The following is a 10688-nucleotide window of genomic DNA, read 5'->3' on the forward strand; positions in this document are numbered from 1 at the left end:
AAACAATAAGTTTATGACCTGTAAAACCTTCTGTTATTTTTGAAATGATCATCGTAAACTAACCAGTTACAGTATCTATATATATTTATGACAGGAAGGAACATTTAAAAAATGACATATGTATAATTTAATTTTCTTTTCAATTAGAACCTATTTGAGTGTTTTGTGGGATGATACAATATAAAGGACCTTTTGTCAATGCTTGAAACTGAAAAAGTTCATCAGACTCCACCGGTATCTAACTAACAAGCAGCATCAGGTTCAAATTGTTAACGTGACAGTATTTTGTGATATTTGACCACAAAATAACTTTTTTAACAAAGTAAAGCAGGTTACTAATCATAGTGCATAATATCCTGTAGTACAGAATTGTCTGTTTTACTGATAACGTTACTTGTATAAGAACAAATTAAAGCTGTAAAACTCCAGTGACCCACGTCCTGTAGAACCAGGATCTTCCAGTGTCACATCTAATGAATAATTGAATTAATCGGATCGACGTGAGCTCGTTTACCTCTACAGACAACATGTGAAAGATGTTTGCTCTTTTCCCACAATATATTGGTGTATTATTGCTCTAAATGCAGTTATAGAATAATATGTAAGTGATTCTCCGGTCAAACAAAGCGCATTTACTAGTACGTGCTTGTGTGAGTGGGGTGAGACGACAATAATGTGAAATAATTCATTTGAATCCATATGTACAAACAACCAAGACTGCATCACATCATAAAGAATTATTGATTTAACTTCGTTTACCTTATGTGTATTTGCGTGAGTCAGGTTTGTCGCTTCAACCCACAGGTTGAAGAAACGTGTGTAATTAACAGTTCACTGTTCTTTTTTTTTTTTACACGTAAACATCCTCACAAAGTGACATTTGTGAGTCAAACATGCGCACGCTTGTCCGTCACGTAGCGTCCCTCTCCTCGTGTGGATCCGTGTGACCCCCGTCAGGACGGCTTGCATCACTAGAGTCAACACGCGGCGGCACAGTGGGTGGTCCCCGCGTCCCCTCCGTCAGTCCCGACCGTGCAGCAGCAGCCTGTGACTCACAGCGGCCGACCCCTGACTCACGGCTGCTTGGGTTAATCAGTGACGCGAGTGGGAGAAGTGGCAGGAATAAAGCAGGGGAGCAGCCGAAGCGGGATCGCAAACAGAAGACACACGGTAAGAAGCGACCTCTCACTGCCGGTTACAGATGGCTGCTCTCTGAGCCCAATAGGTGCCGTTATTTAACTATATTTTTTATATTTTCTTTGACATACTTTTCTTCTTTGAAGTTTATTCTAAATACAAATGTGACTTATTCCACAAAGAGCTACTGCACTTTAAGGCAAAGTTGTAATCAGATCATTGATTGTGGGTAAAGTTGTGGAGCTTGACCGAAATCTTTCCTACTGATGAGTCAGCGAGTCCCAAAGAGTTGATTCGAGTGTGTTGTTTTATTGATTGTGGACCAAGGCCGTGTCCTAGGACATGTCCACATAGACGAGGATCTAGTGTTTGCTCCCCTCCTCCAGGAGTCCACCGGTCCACGTAGGGTAATGCCTGCTCTCATCCACAGCAGCGTGGGCAAACAGAGACTAATCAATCAGTCAGTCCCACACGGAAATCTGATCAAATCTCTTTCTTTCTCCGCAGAAGACATCATTTTAAGGTGCCAGTACTACCAGTAAAGGATACGATGCAGAGACAGCTGTCAACCCTTCTAGTCCTTCTGTGCTGCTTCCTCCCCGGAAGCCAAACCAACCGCATCTACGTTCACCCCTTCAGCCTCTTCGCGGTTGAGAACGTCACCTGTGCAGCGCCTCACACCCAACACCCAAAGCCCGGGGAGACGCATCCCGTGGCCCCACTGGACCTGGAGGTCCTGACTCCCGACAGCAGAGCCTCGGGGGAACCGGACGCACAGAGGCAGGACATCTCTGTGAAGATGCTGGTTTTGTCCGGGCTCTTAAACCCTCTGGGCCTGAGGATGTACCAGGCTCTGAGCAGCAGGCAGCGCGGCACCAACACGCTCATGTCTCCAGTCAGTACTTACGGATCCCTCGTCATCTTCTCCCTGGGAGCATCCGAGAACACAACAGACTCCTTCCAGGTGTTTGCTCGATTCTTGTTCTGTTTCAAACCCAAAACGATTTTAGACCAACAGACACGAACGGGCATCAGTGACAGTGTTAACCATCTATTAACCTGTGATCTTTCTTGCAGTTTCTTCTGGGCCTGACCAGCAGCACCAAACAAGATGACTGTGCATTATCAGTGGGACGACACAACGTCCTGAAAACACTGCAGAGCATCAACGCTCTGGCGAACCGCGGACCCACGCACAGAGTAACCACGCAGCTCTGGGCTTTCACTCGCCAGGACGCTGAGCTGTCGGACGACTTCATTCAAGGCACAAAGGACTTCTCGGACTCGTCCTTCGTCCGAAGCGTGGACCTTTCGAAAGCTGAAGAGGCCAAGCAGCTGGTCAACAACTTTGTGGAAAAAACATCAAATGGGAAAGTGAAGAGCATCTTCAGAGATCTGAACTCCAGCAGTGACTTTCTGTTCGTTTCCTCCTTCATCTTCCAAGGTCTGCCTTTTTTTTTACGCTCGTTATTCATAGTAAATAAATCTAAATAGCACCTATTCAGAATTCAGCTGCACTGCTAAAATGATGATACCAATCAACGGTGCTAGTCGTTCGAGGCTTCAGCGCCCTGCAGGACCTGACTGTGTTCTTTGGTTGTGTGTGTTCAGGAAACTGGAGGACGGCCTTCCAACCAGACTCCACCTCGCTGCAGGAGTTCCATGTGGATGAAACAACCACAGTCATGGCACCACTCATGACCCGCACGGCTCAGTATCACTATCTGAACGATAAGGTACATGGTAACATGTGACAATGGTACTTTTATTCAGAGGCTGTAAACTACTTGATCCAGCTCTAATCTTTGCATTTATTATTTTTATACTTTTTATGGTGAAGGTGCGGAGGTGCACCGTCGTGAAGCTGCCTCTGGGCCAGGAATCCTACATGTTGCTGGTTTTGCCTCACGAAGGCGTCAATCTGCATGATATTGAATCCAAACTGACATTGTCCGCGGACATTATATTAGCATGGAACCAGAAGCTTCAGAAAGGGTAACTTCTGCAACCACTGCATTTAGACGTTGTATGGCACGTTGACATGTTAGAAACACAAACCCTCTTAGACTCATTATATCAAATATGGAGCTCAATAATGGTATATTTCTATCGATGCACGTGAAATCAGATGAGTCAGGGGCAAAACCATTTCATTTTGAGTCCATGTTAAATGTGTTTTTTTTATTCACCTGCAGTCTGTTGGAGTTGTCTGTGCCAAAATTCTCTGTGTCTTCTGTGACTGATGTGCGCAACTTGTTGACTTACATGGATCCACAACTTGGAACTGAGTTGTTGGCTGCGTTCAGCCAACTCAGCAACAGAAACCCCTTCACTATAGATAAGGTGACAGTGGTCATTATATTTGAAATTCGCCCACTGTGTGTGCATGTGCTTCACTGTACATCTCTGTATCCTCACAGGCGTTTAACAGGGTTGTGTTTGAGATGTCCGAGGAAGGAGAACCTCAGGACAACGCACAGGAGGAAGGCATCCCTCTGAAACTGGCCTTCAGCCGGCCTTTCCTCTTCATGGTCATAGAAGGAGGTACTAATGCCATCCTTATGCTAGGAAAAATCACTAATCCTATGCTCTAAGGTTAGAGAGTAATAACAAACATGGAAAATGTCTGCTCTGGGTATTTATAAAATCCTGTACTGAGGTGCATATTTTAATAGCAGTCAACAGAGGTTGTATAGTATTTTTGGTAGAGTATAATAGCTACGGTAACCATGTACTACAATGAATTATTACTATAATGTATATTTTAATATACAATATTTTTGTTTTGCTACAATTTATGATAATAAAATGTCTATAGTTACAACGCTATTGTTTCATCACTATAAAACCAGAGTCATCAGTTGTGTGCAAAAAGACATTTTATGCAATCCCTTCTCCAAAAACGTAACTCGATTTAAAGGTTGAGTACTGCATGGTCTTCACCTGAACTCAAACCCCTTCGCTTCCTCATAGACCTGAGAAACGCCTGACTTCTATACATTCTTGGCCACTTTTTAATGAGCCTTGGTTTAAAACACACAAATCCAACACTGAATTCAAACTTTATTCAAGTCAGTTACAATATTATACATTTATTTAAAAAAAGTTGAATTTCACAAACCAGCAAACGTTATATTTTGAGACTAGTCCTTCACCAAGAAGCAGTAGTGAGAAATATTGCTTAGCTGAATTTCTCTCGACAAAATATGATTAGAGCAATTACTTTCCCTTGACATCACTATCACCAGCATCTAGTAGAAATAATTTTGTGGACAACCATGCAGTACCATTCTTGATCCAGTCTCACCACAGACAGTAGCAGCCGTCTCAGACAGCGACTCTGCACGTTTAGCACGGACATGTTGCTGAATTTTTTGTGCAATATGTCTTTAAAGTCTGTTTGGAACAAATGTTTTATACAAAAGCTTGAACGGAGGTTCCAGTAGTGTTGGTTCCGGTTCATTCTACATTCTTTGGCCTGGACTGAAATTCACATTTCCTCTGTAAGCGCAGCTTGCAATTGCTCAACTCATTACTGGTTCTGTTCAGCAAGCTCTCGGGCCTCTTTTACAAGCTCCATCAGAGTGGAAAACATGGAGATGTCACCAGGCTGAAGACCCATCTTCTGAATCTAAGATACCCAGGAGTACAGAAAAGTCAAGACAGGATAGATGAAACAGATTTTTTATAAATATTAGTTTCAGTCGATGCCACTGTGACCTCAATATTAAACTAGAATGATGTGCTGTCGACACCCACCTGTTCGCCGAGGTATTCCACATCCAGTGCCAGCTGAAGACGTATCTTGCTGTCATCTGTGGGTCCACCATTGGCTCCTGCTGTATTCGTTGTGCTCGCGCCCTTTCTGGCTTGCTTTAGTCTTTTTAGGCTCTCCTCCATCTTTCTCACTGAGCTTAGCACCTCTGAGATGGTCTCATAATACCTAAAGAAACACGCAAATAAGAAGCAGGAAAGCCAAACTTATGGTTGAAAATGTTATATTTCAAGCAGCTTACTTCTGTGTACAATCGCACAGTACAACTCGTAGCCAATCGTGCGCTGTATGGGGGGCGACCAGCCCTGTTGAGTCAGTCAGCAGTTGATGTAACGGACGTAAGGCATTATCCATGTAGGCTGATGCACGAGTGGGAAGTTCCTGAGAAACGAGAGAAATGTCAAAGGCAGTCATTTATTTTATGCCCAGTTAGTAAATCCAAAAGGTGGAATTCTGATCTTTAATTATTTTATTGTCACAGTAAGATTTATTATTTCATTTAGAAAAAAAAATTCAAACTGTCTAAATCAAATATCAATGCAATATGTCAACATGTGCAGCTTCACTTACTTTATTAGTCCTACGGTAAAGTCGCGGAACCTCTGAGGCACTCTTTAAGAAGCGGCAGGAGCGTTCAGTCAGATGCTGTGTCATCCTGGCATTCAGAGTGGGAATGCTGCTAGACAGACAAGCCTTGGACTCCGCTAGGGCATCTGACATGGAGGAGAACCACAAAGTCACGTTGCTAAAGTTTAGAACAAGACAGAGGCTTTCTTTTTTTTTTTTTTTAATGTCAGTGGATCCTGGCATTTATGACTGCATGAGCATGTGTTAGTTCAGCAAATCTTATTTAATATTAGGATCAAACTGAAAGGTCGACCAAAAAATGTAATATGCAAAAAAAGATTTAAAAATGAAAAATATTATTTCCAAAAAATAAGGCAATCACTGCAGAGAAAGTGGGAAAGTTAAAATGATATGGCTGTCAACTTACCTTCTAAAATAACAACATTTTTGAATCCGATTGCTTCTAAACGTTGTCTGACCATCTCTGATAACTCTGGAATCTAAGAAAAAAAACAGGCCAACTGAGACTTAATTATTCATGTTAAATAATGCAAATACATTTATTCAGTTTTTGTGTTTATGCACCTGCTTCTGCAGCTTTTGGACGTCAGCAGCAATGTGAACCAGTTGTTTAGTGGACAGGGAGGCAGGGCCCCCACTCTCACTGCCACCTTCCTCCAGCGATGTTCTGCTGGAGGTGGAGGAGGCTGAGCTCGGCAGAGGCCTGGTCGGCTCTTTAGTCGCCTCAGAGGCTGGAGTTTTAGTCAGCACCTGTACAGACACCAATGAAGATGAGACGCAAGGATGTTTCCCAGTAATGTTTTCATCCTGTTGACTTAATGATACCTCATCAAGAAATTTGGCGTATCTTGAGTAAAGCTGCAGCGTGAGCTTCCAGAAGCGATGGGCCAGTGGAGGAAGGTAGATATTGTCTGACCAGCACCTCAACAGACAGGACCACAACACCTCGGATACCTGCAGGTTATATGCACTGCTCTCTGCACATAAACAGACATACAAACAATGTCATTGCAGAGGGGAGGGTTACATAGGTACACACTGGTGCTCAGGATAAGGACTATGTCCCTACTTGGTGCTGCCTCTAGTCCATCACTTATGGCGTTTTCCAGACTTCCTGCTATTTCCTTGTACCTGACAATGTGCAGACCCACAGAGACAGGAAAGACAAAACAATCAATTTGTTTTCAGGTTGTTTCTTGCACCACTCTATGACGCACACAGCGCATTGGCAAAAACTGACTTCCCAGAAGCAATAAACTGCAGCACTATTGTGAAAGGGGGGGGGGCACAAGTACTTTGTCCTCACGTACCTCTATGTTGTGTGTAGGTGTGGGAGGACACTGACAAACATAACTACTTCCACTTTTTCTAGACACATAAATGACCACTCAGTCAAGGTACAGTGTCATGTTAATGAGCTGTGTAATACTTGGACACACATCCTTAATATGCAGTGTGCCTCCTGACCTTTCTGTATAACTCACCCATTAGTCATTTTTTTCCCTTTTTATAAAACCAGAGTCTTTTTTGACATGGAAAATTGAACTTTTATGTCTAGTTTGCTTTTAAATTAGATAAATGATTTAAACAAGATGTAAGGTACAGAGGTAACATGCACCGTAGCTGAAAGTAGACAGGCAAGTTCCATTTGTTGTGGAAGCTGATGTAGGATGGATGCACTCTCAGTCTCTTCACGCTGGCCTGTGAGCTACACTGACGTTCAAACCTTCGCACAAACTCCATAGTGATGCTGTAACGCTACAAAAAAGGTAAAGAAGTAAGCACAAGTAAAACAACACAATCACACGCTAATCTGAGTAAGTGTATGAAAAGTGACAGTGTGTGTATGTAGCTGTACCTCATAAAATATGTCTGGGTTTCCGGGGTTGAAGAGATAAGCCAACCTCTCCTCTATCGCTTTGATCATCTCCGGCCATACAGAGTTCACCAAGAAATCATAACCTGGCACTGTGTCAGCTCTGTCACTGAGAATAGAGGGATTACAAAATCATTAAAATGACGTACTTGACAGAGGTGTCTGTTATTTTTAAAGAATAACCATAGAATATGTAAATATCACAATAAGTGAAACACCACAGAATAATCACGAAGCTGAATGAAGCATATTAAGACAAACCACAGTATTTGTTTTATTGTGAAGAAACTGTCTGCATATAATAAAATTCATACCTGGATATGGCCCCTCCAGTCACCTCTTTTAACAATCTGCAGTGATGAGGTACAAAGTCCAACAGTCTAGAGTACAACAACTGGAGTTCATTAGAGCTAGACTTCACCAAATCTTCTACAACCACCTGAAAGCATAAGATGAGTTTATTTTCTGAACTGTACAATTAAACAGAGATGCGTAGTTTAAATCCAGTCTTTCTAGATTAGTAACGGCGCTGTCATTGGAGGACAATTACACTTTGTCTTGTACTTTCTAAAGCTAATAAAATGTACATTTCTGGTGAAAAGGCCGGGACGCCATGAGTTACCTAAAAACGGGGTATTTTTACCTGGTCCATGTACGGCTTGACTAACACCTGTCCTACCAGGGCCTCAGCATCTCGAGTCTTGTCTATGGTGGCATATGTCCTCAGGCAGTGACGCACCATGTCCACGTTGGACGTCTGCAGACCCTCAATCAGCAGTCCCTCTAGGGACTGCTGCAGCATTGATGTGATTCCTGCAATACGCTGTGGATGATGATGCAACCTTCAGTTAAAAACAATAGCTAAATATATTTTTGACATACACTATGTTCAGTTTAGGCATGTTCCTGTTCCATACTTCCTGTTTCCATGGAAGCAGGAGGAGAATACTTAGTTTTCACAGAATGTTTTGACTTGATTGAATGAAATTTATTTTGTTAAATACTGGCATTACGTACAGTTGTTATACAATGTTGTTTATGCAATGTTGTATTTGCCTAATGCTAAAGTCCTCTCAATCAGAGCAGAATGATTGCAAATGAGCTGATGATACTTGTTAAATAATTATACCACTGGCAGACAAGCTGATCGACTAAGTAAGTGGCTATTGATTCACCAGCTGTCTAACTGACTGACACATTAACACTTACAGGTCTGACTTTGTCAAGGAGGGGCATGCCTTTGCTCTGTACAGCATGGAACTGTAGCTGGTTGAACTCTGTAGCTATCCTCTCCAGGATCTGACCTGCCAACAAAGGACTATACATACAATGACACACAATAGTGTGTCAACAATTTTTTGAAATAGGACAGACTCACACATTACTTTGCACCTCAACAAAAAAAAATCTTTGTTGCTGTATATCACTTTTCATTACCATTTAGGTGAAATGCAAGTACAAATTGTGACATAACATAGTAAAAAAGCTGCCCTCATTCAGTGACAGTGAGTATCTCAGGTGTCAGTCTGCAGTCGTACCTGCTAACGTCCAGAGAACTAGACTCCTTCGGGTTCTGTGAATGGAGGATCTTCTCAATTTTCTCAACTGAGCGCACCACCTGGATTAGCCTTAATACGCTCACCTAATGGGTGTTAGAAAAATCAAATTGATTGGTCGGTTCGGTTTCACAGCACTATAAATGTTAGCACAGAATGATGAACGAATAAATATAATAAGTCAAACAGGAACATGGGGAGCAAACCTTTTTTTTCTGCAGATCGTCCTGTTTCGACAGCTGGTTATCTATAGCCTGAATCACCTCACTGACACAGGACCGCAGACTCTGCGTGATCCAAAACATGGTATTAAGACTCAGTGGGGGGGTCATCTGGAATTTGAATGTACAAAATGACAAAACATACCAGAACCTCCTCTCGTAATTGTCCCAATGGCACAGAAAGCTGATTAAGGGCCTTGTCCATCCCCACCTGTGAGTGAGCAGAGATTTAGCTTAACCTTGCCTTTTAATATTATAGTGAACTAAGAGTTCTCAGTTGACCTGGACAGAGTGCCAGCTGCTATATGCATTATCTGTAAATTCTGTAAAGATTTGCTGTAGGTCGTAAATGTTAAAAATAATCTACCACAGTTATCAACTAATGGGCACATTTTATACTAACTGACCAGATTGGTTGATAAGTTAACAAAGTCGGCATAGTCTTTGTTGATGAGCTCCACCATGGCTGTTTTTAGCAGCTTATAGTAGAGCTCAAGATCTTCTCTCAGCTCCTCCAGCTGCACCTGTTTCCGACACTCAGACACAAACTGGTCAACGTCAAAGTCATCCTGCAGAAAAAGAAAGAGACCAAAGGCTGTCTGAAGGATAGAAACACAAACCACTACTTTGCTGTTGCATAACTGTTTCCTATTAAAGTTCACGCTTATCGATAGCAAATTCTAATAAATCATACAAGAACACTTAGAACTCCTAACTCATAGGTGCATGAGCTGCATGGACACAGGAAGATGAAACCGACCATTATGACAAATTGATATGCACATCATACATGACCTGCACACACAGCTTTAAGTAGAATTGTAATGTTATGGCCTGTGGTTCACAAAAACATTAATGTCGCGACTGGACTGTAAACGCTTCATAGTTAAATATTAGTCAATAATAAGTAAAATATTAGGAAACAGAAGATAACATTGAAAGCTAACAGTCACCAAGCTAGCGCTAACATGAGCTACTGCTAGCGTCTTTACCGAAATAAAGTTCAGTTTCTAACCTTCATAAAAACGTCTTTGTCGAAACATAGAGAATCCGGTCCTTTCGGTAGATTCATGTTGGATTACAGACGCAACAAAACACGCACACAAAACAAGTGACAAGCCTTCAGTTTGCTGCTATAACAATACTTCCGCAAACATGGCAAGCGCACCAACGAAGAAGAGTGAGAGGGGCAGCTGCGCCCTCTGGCGGCTGATGTTACAACACACGCTGTGACTGATTAGTTGTTATGTGTATTTGTTTCTGACACTATGTAACGCCAAGCACCAGAAAATAATTAGTCAATGCGGATCAGTATTTAGTTAAATGCCCATTAATTTTATATACTTTGCATTTTGTATGCTGCTGATTACATTACAATATTAACATAATAGTAACTAATAGTCAGACCTAACCAGGTAATTTATGTATATAATTTTGGATATTTAAATTATATAAAGCATTTTTTTACATTTTATTCGGTTGTTTCCTGGAAAAATGTATTCTAATTTTATCTTCAATTTAATCAATCGTCCTTA

At 41.8% G+C, this 10688-nt stretch overlaps 2 protein-coding genes across 5 annotated transcripts; one reads left to right on the forward strand and one right to left on the reverse strand.

The window, feature by feature from the left end:
- Positions 1-1014: 1014 nt before the first annotated feature.
- On the forward strand, positions 1015-3962 carry agt (angiotensinogen). 4 transcript variants are annotated; one of them, XM_029174900.3, is made up of 7 exons: positions 1015-1170; positions 1645-2101; positions 2215-2581; positions 2749-2873; positions 2978-3132; positions 3333-3480; positions 3558-3962. In XM_029174900.3, the coding sequence occupies exons 2-7, from the start codon at positions 1688-1690 to the stop codon at positions 3729-3731; spliced, it is 1383 nt and encodes a 460-aa protein (XP_029030733.1). In that variant the 5' UTR covers positions 1015-1170; positions 1645-1687; the 3' UTR covers positions 3732-3962. The 4 variants fall into 4 exon arrangements, with proteins under 4 accessions (XP_029030733.1, XP_029030736.1, XP_029030735.1 ...); XM_029174903.3 differs by having other exon boundaries at positions 1027-1170; positions 1648-2101; XM_029174902.3 differs by having other exon boundaries at positions 1060-1225.
- A 225-nt stretch (positions 3963-4187) lies between these two features.
- cog2 (component of oligomeric golgi complex 2) lies at positions 4188-10337 on the reverse strand. The gene is made up of 18 exons (XM_029174898.3): positions 10169-10337; positions 9561-9722; positions 9299-9364; positions 9139-9219; positions 8915-9018; positions 8586-8694; positions 8020-8199; positions 7691-7815; positions 7359-7485; positions 7119-7258; positions 6570-6631; positions 6326-6477; positions 6065-6250; positions 5907-5979; positions 5483-5625; positions 5154-5293; positions 4897-5080; positions 4188-4768 (listed from the first exon to the last, which is right to left on the reverse strand). The coding sequence occupies exons 1-18, from the start codon at positions 10223-10225 to the stop codon at positions 4670-4672; spliced, it is 2190 nt and encodes a 729-aa protein (XP_029030731.1). The 5' UTR covers positions 10226-10337; the 3' UTR covers positions 4188-4669.
- Positions 10338-10688: the final 351 nt, after the last annotated feature.

This window comes from Betta splendens, chromosome 15 (assembly GCF_900634795.4).
Source record: "Betta splendens chromosome 15, fBetSpl5.4, whole genome shotgun sequence".
NCBI classification, from domain to species: Eukaryota; Metazoa; Chordata; class Actinopteri; order Anabantiformes; family Osphronemidae; genus Betta; species Betta splendens.

Bases quoted from the DNA above. Each gene is read 5' to 3' on its own strand.
- agt (XM_029174900.3), top strand. From the start codon at position 1,688: ATGCAGAGACAGCTGTCAACCCTTCTAGTCCTTCTGTGCTGCTTCCTC. The intron at 2,582-2,748 runs GTCTGCCTTTTT...GTGTGTGTTCAG, and splicing joins TTCCTCCTTCATCTTCCAAG to GAAACTGGAGGACGGCCTTC. The intron at 3,133-3,332 runs GTAACTTCTGCA...ATTCACCTGCAG, and splicing joins AACCAGAAGCTTCAGAAAGG to TCTGTTGGAGTTGTCTGTGC.
- cog2 (XM_029174898.3), bottom strand. From the start codon at position 10,225: ATGAATCTACCGAAAGGACCGGATTCTCTATGTTTCGACAAAGACGTT. The intron at 9,723-10,168 runs GTTAGAAACTGA...CTTTTTCTGCAG, and splicing joins ACAAAGACGTTTTTATGAAG to GATGACTTTGACGTTGACCA. The intron at 8,695-8,914 runs GTACGACTGCAG...TTGTATGTATAG, and splicing joins AGTTCTCTGGACGTTAGCAG to TCCTTTGTTGGCAGGTCAGA.